The following is a 17429-nucleotide window of genomic DNA, read 5'->3' as shown; positions in this document are numbered from 1 at the left end:
ATGCTGCTTCCTTTTTCCGGGGCTGGGGAGCAAAGCAAGAGATGACTACTTTCTGAGCAATCTTGCTGGGCCACACGATTGGAAGTTTTTATTGATAAAGTATTCACTGTGACTATTTGACTCCCCACTCCCCATCTCTGAGCCTGGGAGGTCTTTGTGGGTTAGTTATGGTACTTGTTAATTATGGTACTTGTTAATTATAGTACTTGTTAAGCACTTTCTATAGGCCAAGCATTGTTCCAGATGTTGGGGTAGTTAGAAGTTAATCAGGTTGGACACAGTCCCTGTCCCACATAGGGTTCACAGTCTAAGTAGGAAGGACATTTCCCTGACTCGCTTTCTGTATTCATCAAACCTCCCAGCCCCACAGCACTTATGTGCTTATCTGTAATTTATTTATTTATATTAATGTCTGTTCCCCCCATTCCCTCCGGACTGTAAGTTTGATGTGGATAGGAAATGTGTCTGTTAATTGTTGTGTGGTACTCTCCCATGAGCTTAGAACAGTGCTCTGCACACAATACATGCTCAATAAATAGAATTGACTGACTGACACTGATCCTCATTTTACAGAGGAGGCACAGAGAAGTTAAGTGACTTGTCCAAGGTCGCACGGCAGGCATGTGGCTGAGCTCTTCTGACTCCGTGGCCCGTGCTCTTTCCAGTAGGCCACGCTGCTTCTCCGGGGTTCAGGCTGGCTTTTATTCCATCCTCCTAGGTCTGTCCCCAGTGCTGGCATAGGTCAGTGATGATGAAGGTGATGGGTCGGGTGCCACAAGGAGCAGGGGGTAGCCCGGAGTCTTTGTTTTGTTCCATTTCCAGCATGGCTCAGGCTGGTTTCAACCTCTCCTGAGAGACGGGGAGAGCAGGACGGAAGAGGGGAAGGGAGCAAAGGAGAACCCGGCATGATGGGGAAGGCCTTGGCCGGAGAGGGGACAGAATCCCTTCATCTCCCACCCCCAGGTGGCTAATAGGGGTGGTGGCGGGCGTGGTCTATGATGGTGAGCAGTGCGGGCCAGGTCTCCTCGGCCGTGGGGATGATCTCGCTCGCGGGCAGCATGAAACCGTGTTCCCCAGTGTCCCTCAGCTCGAAGGTGAAGGAGTATTTGATTCCGTTATCGTAGGCCCAGTCGATACTGGTCCCGCTGGCCTGGTCTGGAAGCAAACACATCGGGAGACTCCTCGCCATTGACTTCAAGGTCATCCACCATCATACCTGTCAGCTCTCTTCACCTGTGGCAACCCAACTCACACTCACATCTCTGCCACCCATAGGCAGCCAAGAAGGCCTGTAACTCTTTGAGTTGGAGTATGGGTATGGTAGTTTGGAGTAGGTGGGATGGGAGATTCCCACCCCTTTAAATTGACCTTGCTCACCCTGGCAGGACTGAAGGGGAAAGTTTCCGGAGAGGTGGGACCCGTGCCTTCCCCACTGCTCACGGGGCCACTTACAGATGGTGCTGGAGATGCTGCCGTAGGTGTACTCAGTCCCGTACTTGGTTGTCAGCACCTTCACGGCCTCGCGGGCCAGATCGTTCTGCCCAGGAAATGTCAAAGAGGAGTGAGAGGCAGGGCTGGAGAAGCTGCCCCCTGCCCTCCCCTCCTCCCCTTCTCTCCCCAGTCCCTGCCCTGCTCCCCTACTGTCAGAGAGTCCCGAGAGGCTGAGGGCCATAGAGATTTTCCCATTTCCAGGAAATCAGCCCATCTCCGCTCCATTCACAGTATTGGCACCCAGGCTAGGGAGTCCCAGAAGCCCCCATGTGGCAGATGCCATGTCTCCTGCTTTAGCTGGGGGGTTGTGGGGAGCCCTGGACCCCAGTGGGTTTGGTTGGAAGTCGGGCTACTCTTCCTGCCTGAGGGAATCCCTGAGGGATTTCGCATCTCCCTGCCCCATCCCACCCCAGGTTTCAGACATGGAGCAGTCTCTCCCCTCAAAATGGAGTGTCAGGGTCCACAGCAGGCAGGCCCAAGGGTCCTGGCTGGAAAAAGGCTTTCTCCCTCTCCTTATGCCCTGTGGTGCCGAGGGCTGGCTCCCTAAATTCCCTAATCTATGTAGGGAGGGGACGAGGTGATCCCGGGCTCTGTCGTCCTCTAGTCACCAGCAACTCCTGGCTTCCAAGTCAGTCTCCAGTGATAAGTTGTTCATCCAGCAGGACTTCTAACCCACTGGGTCCTGCTAGCCTGAGAACTCTCTAGATGACTGTCCAAGGAGCGAGTCGGCCTCCTCTCTGACCTGGGAAATGTCCCCAGAAGGTAGCTCCCCATTCCAGTCTGAACCCTCCCACTGCCCAGTCTGGGGAAGGGACAGGCTCGCAGTTCCCTCAAGAGGCCCCCCAACCCAGCTCCCAGTGCCCACTGCCTTCTTCAAGCCAGGTGGTTCAGCCAGCAAATGTGGGCTCTGGGCAGCAGCACTCACCAGCTCCTGGTGGTCAGGGGTCAGCTCCAACTTATATCCATAGGGGAACATGAGAAGCTGGGAGAAGCTGTGGATGGAAATCCAAGCCTTGATGTTTCCGTGGCCCAGGACAAAGTCCACGATAGATTTTACCTCCACCTCGGAGTGAGGACTGGGTCCGTGGTAGTCATCTGAGCAAGCATCGTCACTGGAGCCAGTGCCTGGAATTCAAACTCTTTCTTTAATGAGGAAGTGAGACAGGCACAGCCCAGGGCAGAAAGGTGGCATGGCAAGCACCCCCGAGGCTCACACAGACTCCCTGCCCGGCCCTTGCTCAGCATCTGGGAGCTCCTGAGTCCTTCCCCCACAAGGGTCCATGCCCAAAGGACTGTCCAGCAATGGGGTTCCTCCACTTTCCTGCTTGAAATAGCACCTTGACTATGTCAAGTGTTTCTAATCCCACCTCTGCCCCTTCTCTTCTGAGTGACCCTGAGCAAGTCACTTCCCTTCTCTGTGCCTCAGTTACCTCATCTGGAAAATGGAGCTGACGACTGTAAACCCTACATGGGACAGGGACTGTGTCCAATCTGATTACCTTATATCTACCACAGCGCTTAGTGTAGTGTGTGGCACTTAGAAAGCATTTAACAAATACCACAATTATTATTGTCATTATTATTATCCTTATGATTCCAAAGTCCTTTCTCACTTTCATTTCACAATATATCTCCATTCTACAGATGAGGAAACTGGGGCAAGGAGAGGTTAAATGGCTTTCCCAAGGTCATGTGGCAGAACTGAGATTAGAAATCTTTCTGGAGGCTTTATCCTCTAGGCCATATTAAGCCCTTCAGTGTCACTGCCAACTGCAGAGGTAGCTGTGATGTAGACAGTGATTCCCTGGAGCCAAACCTAGGAGTTGTAGAAATAAGAATGTCACTACATTAGAGAAACCTCCTTCAGCGTTTGGGGATACAGCTCACTGGTGGAGACACAGTCTAAAAAAAGAACTGTTATAATCGGGGTTTTGATGACATTTTACAGGACCAGTAATTTCATCATCTGAGCCCTTAGTTTCCCCATCTGTATAACAGAGGTGACATCCTTGTATTTGGTATGGTTCCTTACCTGAGACAGGCCTGGAACTCCTTGGAAGAGTTGCCAGTTAAGGCATTAGACAGTAAGTTCCTTGATGGCAAGGATCATGTCTCTTCTATTATACTTTCCCAAGCACTAGGCATAGTATTCTGCACAAAGTAGGTGCTTAATCAGTACCATCGATTGACTGCTTGATGGACTTCCCAGGATGATTGTCTTTTTACTCTCTCCCTCCCTCAGTCACCCCCCGAACTGACAGAGGACTCCCGCAGGAAGACAGCATCCCGCGAGGCCAGATCGCTACCTCCGAAGTTGGAGTCCCAGTTCCTGTTGGCGTCCACACCGGAGCAGGATGACCCAGGGTTGATGGACCTGGTCTTGCGCCACATGCGGTCCTGAGGTGAGACACGGGCCAGAGGACCCCATTAATGGAAGAGCCCACCCCTCCTTGGGTCCACCTAGGCTGAACCACACCATGATACCAACGTCAAGCTCGATGGTCACTGCCCTGAGTTGCCTGGTTGGTGGAGCAGTGGCAAGGTGGAGAGGAGCGAGGCACAAAGATGCCTAGGATATCATCCCCTGATTGATGGAAAAGGACCTCGGGGAGAAACATTCCTGCACTCACTCACATCCCTCTAACGAATTAATACTGTGAGTAGGGTTGCCTCTGCCCTGACACTGCCCACAGTCAGGTGCAGATTTTCCTTATTCCCTGGCATCCCCATTCCCCAATCTACCCAAGGTGCCCTCCCCTGAGGCTGGGGGGAGTATTGGGAAGCCCTGTTTGACATCAGTCTGGGCCAGTTACCTCTATAATGCAAGCCAAATGCCTAGAGGTGTTGAATGTCCTGGCCCCTTCCCTCCTTTTCATCTCCCAGCTCAGCACTCTGGCTCTCTGCTCCCCTTCCCCTCTCACTCCTCCCCGACAAGGAGCACTCACCTCGCTGTGTGTGTAAGCGAACCCATCAGGGTTGGTGACTATCTCCAAGAAGATGTCCAGGGTATCAAGAATGGAGGTCAGCACTGGGTCTTTGCCATACTCACTGACAATCTGCAAAGAAAAGGGAGTCGGAGGGGTAAAAGAGTGCAAGCTCCTCATGGGTAGGGATTGTGTCTTTGATGTCTTCTGTGCTCCCTAGACCCTAGTACAGTGCTTTGCAGGCAGTGGAGCTCAATAAATGATGATGATTCTGATGATGTGAGAGCCCAAGGCTACTAGAGAAGCCAAGTTTTGGGAAATCAATTGCCAGTTCTTTGCTTTGTGCCCAGTGAACTCTGACCTGGCAAAGAGAACCATCCAAGGGGGGGGGAGAGCACCTGTTCCACATTATTACAGGAGCCAGAGCTACTCCTACTTGGGAGATAAATGAAATGCAATTAAAGTACATCTTCAGACTATAATTCTAGAGGACAGGGCAGTGCCTTTTAGTGTAAAATAGTCCACCGATCGAGCTATCTCTGTAGACCAAACAAGAAGCTAAAAAAAAACTAGAGTGTCATGTAGTCCTTGTGGACAGGGATCGTGTGTACTAGATCTGTTACATTCCAAGTGCTTAATCTCTCCTAACTGCTTAATACAGTGATCTGCACAGACTACGCACTTGATAAACAGGATTGATTGATTGATTTCTAAAGTGTTTACTATGAGCCAAGCACTAGGATAGATACATAAATAGGTCCCTGTCCCACATGGTACTTGCAGTCTAAAGAGGAGGGAGGACAGGTATTTTAACCCCATTTTACAGATGAGAAAACAGGGTAGCGACAAGATAAGTGACTTGCCCAAGATCTCACAGCAGGCAGAGCGAAAATTAGAATCAGGGTCTCCCGATTCCCACTCCTGTACTATTCCTCTAGGCCATACTGTTTCTTATAAGAGGGGGAAGGATGCAGTTAACTAGCCTTAGTGTGTCTGGATTTGTCCTTGTTCCTTGTCAACCCTCTCTGGCAGAGAGAGATCCTGGGCAGGGCAAGTTTCTTGGGGGCAGGGAATGTGTCTTGTCTATCTGTAGTGCTTTCCCAAGTGCTTAGTGATCAATCAGTAGGTCAATCGATCAGTCGTATTTATTGTGAGCTTACTGTGTGCAGAACGCTGTACTACGTGCTTGGAAAGTACAACATAACAGAGTTGGCTGGCACGATCCCTGCCCACAATGAGCTTACAGTGTAGAGGAGACTGACATTGATATAATAAATAAATGATGGATGTATACATAAGTGCTGTGGGGCTGAGGAAGGGGTGAATAAATCCAAGTGCTAGGGTGACACAGAAGGGAATGGGAGAAGAGGAAATAAGGGTTAAAATGGATTTTCTTAGAGGAAATGTGCCTTCAATAAGGCAAGAACAGGGCATGGCACTTGGGGAGCTCTCAATAAATAGTATTTCTACTACTAGCCTGGCTAGCCTTGACCGTATGGGTCTCATCCACTACTGACCTGATTGGCAGTCCAGAGCCCAGTGGCATGGGTGATCCACTCTCGAGAGTGAATCCCGGTGTCGATCCAGACGGCAGAACGGTTGGAGCCTCCAGTGCTGAACTGAAAGCCATAAATAGGAAGTCACAATGGTTAGCACAGTGGCATCTCATCCAACCAGCTGGGACCACTGAGCTGGATGAATGAGGCTGTGCCTTAGCTTCCCTCAGATGGACCACCCCCGCGCCCCTCCAGGCTGGAGAACTCTGTGTATGTGTGTGCGTGGGCATGAGTTTTAACTGTGTTCCAGCCGGCTACTGGTGCTGGCTAAAACTGGCAGAAAGGCAGATTCCAGCACCAGACACAGGCAGCTGGCCCCCGAAGGCTGGGGGCTCTGAGCCTCTAGAGCACCTTCTTCGGACCCCATTGAAAGACAATTGACCCCCACCCCCCACCCCCCGGCCACCCAGCCTCTCCAGGGGGTGTAGACTCAGGACTGACCACAGTCTCTTCTCCTGTGATGCCTGTGTGTGGTCAGAAGGACATCCTGCTTACTCGGGCTGCTTTCCCCAGCTCCCCTGATTAGAGGATGTCCCCCTTACCAACCCTTCCTCTCTCCCCCAGGGCTAGTCTCCTTAGCCCCGATGGAGCCACCGAGGCCACGGAGAGTGCAGTGGGCAGTGGCCCTGGTACCCTGTCTTCTCTCTGTTAGATTGGGTGGCAGCCATCTGGATCCTTGAATCCTTGAATCCTAGGGATGGGATTCTCTAGACTCTAAGCTCGCTATGGACAAGGAATGTGTCTGATTATTGTTATACTGTACTCCCCCAAACGCTCAGTACAGTGCCTGAGATACAGTAAGCACTCTATAAATAGAGTTGAATTGAACTGAATTGATTTCAGAGGACGTATTATCCATCATTTCCCTATTATCCCTTGTTCCCACAGCCGTCTAGGAAAGGAGACCTCAGGACCTGCCTCAGGCATCCATTTCAACACGGGTCTCTCTCCACCACACTGGTGTCTCAACCCCTGGATGAGAGAGGTGGAGAGAGGGATGACTGAAGAAGAAGGAGATATGTACATGGCAGTCCTCTGGATGAGGAGACTGCTCAGAGGGGCCCTGAGCTGCATGGATGACCCTGAACAGAAGGAAAACCCTGCCCTCCCAATCCCACCACCTTCCCACTCCTTCACCTTCAGCACAAGAAGGGGACGCTGTTCGTAACTTTGGCCGATCTGGATTTTGCTGACCAGGTTCGAGTTTTCAGACGCAAAGTTGTCGATCCAGTCATAGATCTGAAAGGAAAACATTTTGCCCTGAGGAGAAGGGAGTGGGGCATGGGGACAATGTGGGTAGGAAGAAAGAGGACTCCTCAGGAGTTTCCTAACCTTTTGGGACCAACAGCAGGAACTTACCTACCTGTGAGAAGAGAGAGGCAACCAGGACTCAGGAGATCTCTCTTTCCTCCCATTTTCTAACCTTTATTCTCCTCCCCTACCTGCCTTTTTGAGAATGCCCTCACCTCACATTTCTCATTCCTCCCCTCACCTTCTAAGCATATGAGGGAGCCTGCACAAGGGATTCTGGGATCTACAGTTGGGTCAGGGGCATGGGTCAGGAAGCCTAGGTAAGCTGCGTGCCTCGGAGCCCCTGAGCCAAACTTCAGGCACTGCACTATGTCCAAGCCGGAGCAAGAATGGCCTCCTCTACTGCTTTCAGACATCCTGCCTTAGCACATCCCTAGGCTAAGCTCATCCTTCTCAAAATGCCTCTCTACCTGCCCTCCTGGGCCCCGGAACTTCCTCATGGGGCACAGGCGGGCAGCTGGGCACACGGACGAGGGCCCTACCTCCTCGATGGTGTGGTAAGAGGAGAAGCTGAAAGTGCTGGAGCTGCGCTCGAGTCTCCTGGAGGCGGCCATGGCTTCTCGCTCCTTGTCTATCAGTACCTGGTGGGAAGACAGACGGAGGGAAGGATGGATGGAAGGTGAAGCTGGCCTACTAGACAGCGGGACCTGCCCCACACCATTCTGGGACCAAAAACCCAACTCTCCTACTGGTCTTTCTGGGCAGTCAATCAATCAGTGGTATTCACTGAATGCTTACTGTGTATAGATCAATCAGTGCAATCAGCCTCTAAAAACCCGGCCTGGTTGGGCTGGCGAGAGGCAGCTCTGAGCATCTCTCCAGCTTCCCTTGCCAGCGGAAGAGTCAGGGAAAAGCAGCCAGAAGGAAAGTCCCTATCATAGATTCGTCGGGCACCTTACCTGGACATCATCAATCATGACAGAGTATGGGATGCCGTGGGACTTGAGGTAGGCCTTGACAGCTTGCAGGTTGCAAGAAGGGACTCTCACGTCCACTGGCAAGTTGGGACTGAGTGGGCTACGCCAGAAGTCGACCTGGTTTACAGAGGAGGCAGAACAAATTTAATTTATTTTCATGTGGGAACATTTTGAGGTTTGGGGGTCCCTGCCTATGTCATACTGCGATGCATTTCCCAAAGTCCTTGTATCCAAACTCAACGTTGCCCCTCTCCCAGCCCCAAATATTCCCCAACCCACGGGGAACAAGACTGGAGCCATCAGCTCAGTTCCATAATTACACTGGGGGTAACAGTGGATAGAGCATAGGCCTGAGAGTCAGAAGGACTTGGGTTCTAGTCCCGGCTCTGCCACTTGTCTGGGCCTCAGTCACCTCATCTGTAAAATGGGGATTAAGACTGTGAGCCCTATGTGGGGGACATGGACTCTCTCCATCTTGATTTGCCTGTATCTACCCCAGCATTTAGAATAGTGCCTGGCACATAGTAAGTGCTTTACAAATATTATTAATTATGCCCCTCCTACTTCTGGAGCTCGATTTCTTCATCTGGAAAATGGGGAGGAAGGTCCATAGAGAGCTGTGAGCACCCCTTTCAGAGGTTCTGGCCAACAGGGGAAGCTGAGGGTGGGAGGGAGCTGGCCTGGGATATGTAGGCAGCTGTTCCAGCTGTTTCAAAGCAAATTTCTGCTTGGTGGCAGTGAGCCAGGCATGCAGGGGGAGGGCCGAGGAGGCTTTAGCACTACCTGTGGACTTCACCAGACACCAGACAGTTAGGCTGTAGTGGGTGGAAAACAGCACTAGAAGAGGAAGGAGAGGAGAACAAGGGATGGATGGCGAGGGAGGTGTAAAGCCCTCTGGCATTGACCACATGGTCTGCACTTTGACTAAAAAGAAAGCATGGGGAGGGGACAGGAGTTGGGCTGAGGAAATAGTGAAAAGAGCATGGGCCTGGGAGTTAAAAAAACACAGGTTCTAGTTCCTGCTGTGCCACTTGCCGAGTGACTTTGGGCAAGTCACTTAATCTCCCTGTGCCTCAGTTTCCTCATATATTAAATGGGGAAGAAATACCTGTTCTCCCTCTTAGACTGTGAACTCCATGTGGGTCAGGGATGGTGTCCAATCTGATTATCTAGTACCTTCCCCAGCAGTTGGCACACAGTAAGTAATCATCATCATCATCATTATCATCATCAGCATCGTGATTATATTATTGTAAGGACCCTGCCCAGTCCTCACCTGCAGATGTTTGAAGTGTACCAGGTCCTTGAGGACTGCAAGTTGTGTCTCATCCTTGGCCTTGATCCGGAGTACCTGGTCCCTGGAAAGACGGAGTGAAGGTGAGGTCCAGAGGAGGGGTTGGGAGAACCGCAAAAAAGTTGTTTGTTTTTCTTGTTTGCTTTTTTTAAAGTATTTGTTAAGTGTTTACTATGTGCAAAGGTGCTATACTAAGGGCTGGGGTAGATACAAATTAGTCAGGTTGGACATAGTCCCTGTCCCACATAGTGTTCACAGTCTTAACTCCCATTTTACAGATGAGGTATCTGAGGCTCAGAGAAATTAAGTGACTTGCTCAAGGTAACACAGCAGACAAATGGACGATCTGGAATTAGAACCCAGGTCTTTTGACTCCCAGGCCCGTGCTTTATCCACTAGGACACGCTGCTTCTCCGGGTCAGTCAGGAAGAGGCAGCTAGGGGACCGGGTGGAGTGAAGATCTGACGCTGAGCGGGAGCCACAACAGGAAGGGGGAGACCAGAGGTTGAGGGAAGACAGGGAGCTGTCATCCCTGGAAGCCCCTGTGGAGAGCTGGAACATTTCACTGTGCCCCCAACTCCTGGCCTAGCTGGTTTTCCCTTAAATGGGCTGTCCCCCAGGACTTCTGCACCTCCATCGATCTGCCCAGGGCCGGGGGATTCATCCCAGAAAATTTGCCAGGGAAAGGCATCCTTCTCCTCCTTCTTAGAGAGGGGTTAACTGAGGTTGGAGCAGTCTAAACATTATGCTCCTCCTCCTCCACCTTCTCCCCCATGATCAATCCATTGATGGTATTTATTGAGTGGCTTACTGTGTGCAGGGTACTGGGCTAAGTACTTGGGTAGAAGTGGTGGATTTGGGCCCAGGACTTCTGACTCATAGCCCAAATTCAATGCATCAGAAACTCTAGTTTCTCTGCCTTTTTATTTTCAGGTTATGAGCCCCACCAGGGACATGGACCCTGTCTGATCTCCACCTGTGTGCTCCCAGCACTTAGTACAGTATTCCATCCATAGTAAGAGCTTAATAAATCCTATTACTGCTAGAATTACTAACAGGCAAGAGTGCAGCCGCCAGAAGAGTGCAGCTTCTGTCCCAATTTGGGACCCATCTACTCACCCAGAAAACAACTTGAGGCCTGAGGCAGCTGCCAGGAGAAAACTGAAGACCAGGAGACCCCTCATGTTGAGCTGTGGTAGGCAGGACTTCTTCCTCCTCTGCAGTTATATAACCCATTTCTTTTGGGGTGAGGGGGCAATGGGGCATGACTTAAGGACCTTCCGGACAAAGGCTATTAGCCAGTCAGATCCACAGCACTCCCAGGTAACACTGTACCCAGTGGACTCACAAGTTTTTAACTGGGAATTGCTGTGTTTTGTTTTTTTTTTTCCCCGCAGGAGGAGAAAATGAGCATGTGCAGTGTAACCGGAGGGGACATTTCGGCTGTCTTACCCCCACCTGCAGCCCTGCTCTGCCTCCAGGGACACCTCAGGTAGAAGGCAGAGGAGAGAGGAGGGAGGGGGAAGACAGAGGAAGGAGGGGAAAGGCAAAGGAGAGTAGTGAAGGGTAGAGGAGAGGGGAGAAGGGCAAAAGAGAAGTGGAGGGCAGAGTACAGTTAGAAATCAGAGGAGAGAAGCAGAAGGAGACAGAAGCTACCTTCAGCCTCTCTATCAGCTCAGGGGTCTCCTGCAGTTTTTTCCTTCTTTGCAGCCTTGCCTGTTCCTTACCCATTCCTTGATCCTTTTCCCTTGGACGTCCCCATCCTTCCTTTTTATAGACCTGAGCCCCTTCTCGTTTATAACCCTGACCAAATTTCCTCACAGGGCAGCTCCACTTTGTATGCTAGTTTCCCCCGAAAATATAAGTTCAACCTATACCGAAGGAATATCCGATAGCAAAATTGTCATTTTATCCTTCAATGGGACCAGAGGCGGCCATTATGTAATGGCCAGCATGAATTTTTTCCAAATACTTAATGCCGCTGTCATCACTAAAGAGCTGCAATTCCAAGTGGCAGCAGTCACTGATGAAACTGATTAGTTAATCAATCACCGGTATTTCCTGAGAGCTTACTGTGGACAGAGTACTGTACTAAGTGTTTGGGAAGATACGATACAACAGAGTTGGTAGACACGTTCCCTGCCCATAATGTACTTCCAGTCTAGATGGACCTGGTGAAATGGGAGGAAGAGAAGGCAGAGATGTTCATTCCTGCAAAAGAATTCAACTATTTCAAGCCGATTCTCTGTTTCCCAGCCACCTGAGGCTCCTGGGGAGAACAGTATTAGATCCAGGGAAAGGCGGTTTGACCTGGATTTGCTTTGGTTGTTACTTTATTGAGAATACACTCAATATTGTAAAGGTCTCAGATCTTGGGGTCTTCCTGCAGTAGAAGCTGGAGGAGCAGTACCAGGTATCGGGGTGACATGTGTCCTAGGGAGCCGTGGGCGGGAGTGCTTTGTCCATGGACTTCCTGCAATCCTCCCCCAACCCCCCTCTGATAACACCACATCTGGGAGCCAAACAGTTGGGTTTGAGCATTTATCAAACGTTCTGCTCTCACTGCCTAATCTATTCCATTTTGTACCGCCCCATGGTTTGGACAAGCCAAATACTCGTAGAGTCCCTGGCTTCAGAAACACTCTGATTGTAAAAGGAGGAAAGAATTCGAAGACCCAGAATACACAGCAAACAGATGGGAGGAATTTTCTCTTCCACCCAAATCGCCTTGGTATTCAGTGGGGATGAAACAGAAAGACTAAAAAAAGAGCCTCACAGCTTAAAGGGCGATAGCTGGGAAAAAAATTACTACATGTCTTGAAAAACCAATATTTCATGCTCCCAGAAATGGAGTGTTTGGCCAGGTGTCTGGGATAAATCCAGAGAGGGTCCTCTCCAGAAACATCTTGCTTTTCCCAGCTGCCAGTTTCTGGATTGACATGTTTCGCCTCCATCTTCGTTTCTTCTTGTAGTTTCCCTATATTCCATATCCACTTTATCTTTATCCCCTCAACCACCTCAAATACCACTAAGACAACTCCTTTTTTTATGGTATTTGTTAAGAGCCACTTGTCTGCTATGTGACCTTGGGCAGGTCATTTAACTTCTCAGTGTCTCGGTTACCTCGCCTGTTAAATGGGGATTAAGACTGTGAGCCCTATGTGGGACATGGACTGTGTCCAACCTGATTATCTTGTATCTATCCTAGCGTTTATTACAGTGCCTGGTATGTAGCAAGCGCTTCACAAATACCACTGAAAAAGAAAAGATGTGGTGGAGGCAGGTTAGAACCCAGGTCCTTTTGACTCCCAGGACTGCAAGAATACCCAGTAATGCTCAACTAACTTCCTTCCCCAGATCACTAAAGTGTTGGCTTGGCTAAGAGAAGAAGAGTAGAATCTATCTGCTGACTTGTTTGCCTTAATGAACTGCTGCACTTCTTTAATATAGAGGGTTGTTTCCTATTCAAATTGACATTTTAAGTGTGATTTAGTTCTCCATTTTGGGTTGATTCCCCTTCCCTCCCAATAGAAAGCCTCAGAGGGGGTGGAAGGAGAATTAAATATAATAACAGCATTTGTTTAGCATTTACTATGTGTCAACTACTGTACCAAGCACTGGGATAGACACAAGGCATTCAGGTCAGACACAGTCCCTGCCCCAACCAGAGTTCACATTCTAAGTATGAGGAAGAACCGGTACTGAATCCTCATTTTACAGATGAGGATACCGGGCACAGAGAAAGGACTTACCCAGGGTCATACAGAAGGCAAATGGCAGAGGAAGGATTAGAACCCAGGTCTTCTGAGTCCCAGGCCTGTGCTTTTTCCACCAGTCAGTGCTGCTTCTCTACTTAGGTAAATATGTTCAAATGACAGCTTGAAGAACAATCAATCAATCAATCAGAAAACTGGCTTTCTCTTTCCCTGCCACTTAACTGTAGTCCCTGTTTACTCAATCTTACTTACTGAGAGCTTACTGTGTGCAGAGCACTGTACTAAGTACTTGGAAAGTACAATACAGCAATGTTCACCTTCCCCTGCATTCTAATAAGGATGGAAAGAGAGGATCATTCTAACCAGTGGTTAAATTGGAGAAGGGCCCAGAGCCCACCAGCTAAACACTTTTTCCTCTCCCAGCTGATGGGGTCTCTATAATGAACTGGACCCTGACCCCCCATCGCACTGAACCCCATTCTTCTCTCTGCTGAATCAGCTGGTCCCAACTTAAATTAGCCCCATCAGCGCTGAGGAGAGGAGAGAGCAAAGTATGGGAACTCACACAGAACGAGCACGCATACAGAATAATCTATCAGTCGTATTTATTGAGTGCTTACTAAGTGCTTGGTACAATATAACAGACACATGCCCTGCCCACAACGAGCTTACAGACTAGACGAGTTTCTAGTCTAGAGGAGGGGCAATGTGAGAGTGAACTCTGACCTAAGGACTCCCTGAGCTTAAACTGCAAAGACCCCCCTGGAGTGTTAGCCAAACTGGCCCTGCAAGTAGGATTGCATTTCTTGCAAAAAGGCACCAGGTGAGAAGCCGCCTACCCCCAACCTTGGCCAGAGGGAGGAGAGAATGTAGTTGGCCTTTTTCACCACCACCAAAGAGCAAGATGAATAGAATAAATCGCTCTTGAAATGCAGCAACCAGCGGCGGTGAGCTCGCCAGGCTGGTGCCATCTCCACCTCCTCCGTCATCAGGGTTTCGGGTCACGGATGGGGCGAGACCCGGCATGAAAGCATGCCCAGCCTCCTCCTCCCTGTTTCACACAGGACAAGCTGTCTGCCTCATCTGCTCTACCCCACCTCCACCCCTTGCCCCAGTGCCCACAGTGACCAGGATGTCACCCTACTAATGGATTCTAATCCCGGCTCTGCCACTTGGCTGCCATGAGACATAGGGCAAGTCACTTAACATCTCTGGGTCTCAGTTATCACATCGGTAACATAGGATTTAAGACAGTGAGCCCCCATGGGGGACATGGACTGTGTCCAACCTGGTTACTTTGTATCTACCCCAGGACTTAGCACAGTGCCTGGCACAGAGTAAGTGCATAACCAATACCATAAAAAAATGAACCTTTAAAGATTATTCTCTCCATTCCTTGAATGAGGAAGCCTGGAGAATTTCAAGGACTTGCCCAAGGTCTCTTTATTTAGACTGTGGATCCCACGTGGGACAGTGTCAGACCTGATTATCTTGTATCTATTCCAGCTATTAATTCAGTAAGTAATTAATAAATACCACTAATAATAGAGGGTGGCCCTTGACTCCCAGCCTGATTCTTTCTCCCTCTGATGGCCCCTTGAAAGCCCATTTTCAACGAGACACCTACACCTTTCCCCTGTAACTGTGATGTTGTGGCCAATGGGTGTCTGGCCCTGTCAATCAGTGGTATTCATTCAACACTTACTATGGGCAGAAAGTAAAATACAACAAAATCGTCAGACTCGTTCCCTGCCCATAATGAGCTTATGATTTAGAGAGGGAGACAGACATTAATATGAATTATTAATTTGATAATACATAATTTAAAGATATGTACGTAAGTACTGTGAGGTAAAGGGTGGGGTGAATATCAAATGTCCACGTAGATGATGTAGAAGGGAGACCAAGCCGGGGAAAAGAGGGCTTAATCGGGGAAGGTCTCTGCCCCAGAGAAGGGAAGTATTAATGTCACTGGACTTGGTTCAGGTTCCTTGAGCCTGGTCATTCCTAGGTTCCCTGGGCCTCTGGAGGGTGCCATGCTAGAGGTTTTTCTCCTTCCTTGGTGGGGTGCAATCAATCATTGGTATTTATTGAGAGCTTACTATGTGCAAAGCGCTATACTACGCGCTTGGGAGAGTACAACAGAATTGGCAGTAGCAATTCCTGTCCGTAACAAGCTGAGATGGCAGCTTTCGGCCTGGCCATCTCCCGCTTCCCATCTGGAGACCAGGACCTGCAAGTTGAGCAGTGTCATTGCAATGTTTGGAAAGTACTGGAGCGAAAAGCTTTGTGGGTGTCAGCCAATCCCAATTTTAGGCTCTGTCCCTGGCCTCTCTCACCTGGGGTTAGAAACACAATCAGCCCAGGCCATCTGGACTCTGACTTTCACCTTGGCCTCAGTAGGAGCTTTTGGCCCAAACCCCACAAATTCACATCAGCTGCTGAGAATTTGAAGTATGTGAGTGGCCAGGGGCAAGACCAGTACTGGGGCTTCCCAGGTTGTTCCTATTATATCACCTTGCCCCCTGAGCCAAATTTGTGTGACCCAAGCCCCAAGCCTCCTGCAGGGCAGAGGGTGGGGTGAAGCCATATTCTGGCCACCGTCCCAAAGTCGCTGACCCTAGATGGACATGGATCCTGTTCACTCGCTCTGTTGACCTCTGTTTTGGGGTTTTTTTTGTTTTTATGGCATTTCTAAAGTGCTTACTATGTGCCAGGCACTGTTTTAAGCAGTGGGGTTGATATAAACTAATCAGATTAGCACAGTCCGTGTCCCACATGGGGCTTACAGCCTTCATCCCCATTTTACAGCTGAGGTAACTGAAGCACAGAGAAATTGAAGTGGCTTGCTCAAGGTAACCCATCAGACAAGTGGAGGGAGCCAAATTAGCTCAGGTCAGAAGGCCCACGCTCTATCCAGTAGGCCACACTGCTTCTCAGACCTCTGGGGTGAATTGGCATATCCACCTCTGCCCACTGGAGCCTGCTTCTTTGATTTCCACAGAGAAGCTAGAGGCTCTCATGAGTAACACACTGGCTGTTAGGGAGCCCAGAGAACAGGTGGGGCCAGGGTCTGTTAAATATTGATCTTATCGATTGTCTGGCCATGGTGCAGGGAGAAGGGAGCCCATTTCCTTGTTCCTAGATGTACCTCCTTGGGTATGATAGCTCTAACCAAATGGATGTGTCTGTGGGCGTTTAATGAATGCCATCTAAAGACCCTGCTGATGCTCCTGATGAGCAGTCTTTAGCAGCGCTCCCAGGGGCAGGTCTGTTGGGAGTAGAACCTATAATGTGGCCTTTGCCTTTCCCGACCAGGGGTCTCCTGACTCTCAGTCCCATGATTTTTCCAAACACATTCTTCCCCACCCAACTCTACGTATTTCTACACTGAATGAAATTCCTGGTTTCCCACCCCTATTAGAGGCTTAAATCCTACATCTTCTCTGATTGGGACCCAAGGTCTCCCTCCCTGAATGTCCCCCTCAGTTGCTGCTGTACCAGACCTCGTTATTTCTTTGCTTCCCTGACTGGCGGCACTGGGGTCCCGTGCCTATTAACCATTGTCTGGAACACAAAATGGGCTCCCCTAGAGGTCTCCTGCCCAAGAAAGGAGCATTAAGTCAGGAGCAAGGGCTCGGGCACAGGTGAAGTGGAGATCCATTTTACAAAATGAGGAGCTTGGCAGGCCTCCAGAGCCCTTCAACCAAATCTCTTTCATGATCCCCAGAGATGTGGCCTTGGGAAAAAGCCTTTCACCCAGGCAGCGAAGAGATGCTTAACGTGAACCAGACTCCAATGCGCGGAAGACCGCGACACCTAGGACACCGCCCTTCTCTGCCCCCAGAGCCATTGGAGGTCCCGAAACCCGTACAGGTACCACGAGAGGACCCAGGGGTTCTGGTCCATCGTGATAGCAGTGACAGTAGCGGTAGCATTTATGGAGCACCCATTTGGTGTGGTACACTGTACTGGACACTTGGGAAGTTCAGAATAAAGTGACGCCTTCCCTGCCCACAAAGACCTTATACTCTACCGAGCTCAGGTATTTCATCACCGGAAGAAAAGCTGCTCCCTAGATTCACGAATTTTCACCACTGATGGGGGCAAAATTTTCTCAGTTTGGAGGGAGTGGCCACCTCTTAACAGTGATTCCTTTAAGACCAGAGACAGTGTTCAAAGGGGAATGCTTGGGGAGATTGATGGAAAGGAATGGAAAC

General features: G+C 49.9%; 1 protein-coding gene across 2 annotated transcripts; it reads right to left on the bottom strand.

Annotated features, from left to right (window-relative positions):
* Positions 1-967: 967 nt before the first annotated feature.
* LOC100079424 (carboxypeptidase A5-like) lies at positions 968-10677 on the bottom strand. Of its 2 annotated transcripts, XM_001511126.2 has the most exons (11): positions 10613-10677; positions 9476-9557; positions 8182-8316; positions 7765-7863; positions 7109-7210; positions 5933-6034; positions 4437-4547; positions 3798-3888; positions 2417-2616; positions 1453-1537; positions 968-1155 (listed from the first exon to the last, which is right to left on the bottom strand). In XM_001511126.2, the coding sequence occupies exons 1-11, from the start codon at positions 10675-10677 to the stop codon at positions 968-970; spliced, it is 1260 nt and encodes a 419-aa protein (XP_001511176.2). The 2 variants fall into 2 exon arrangements, with proteins under 2 accessions (XP_001511176.2, XP_016083718.2); XM_016228232.2 differs by lacking the exon at positions 1453-1537 and having other exon boundaries at positions 1084-1155.
* Positions 10678-17429: the final 6752 nt, after the last annotated feature.

The sequence above is a fragment of the Ornithorhynchus anatinus genome, chromosome 10 (genome assembly GCF_004115215.2).
Source record: "Ornithorhynchus anatinus isolate Pmale09 chromosome 10, mOrnAna1.pri.v4, whole genome shotgun sequence".
NCBI lineage: Eukaryota > Metazoa > Chordata > Mammalia > Monotremata > Ornithorhynchidae > Ornithorhynchus > Ornithorhynchus anatinus.
This window is presented reverse-complemented; position numbering and strand designations above follow the sequence as displayed.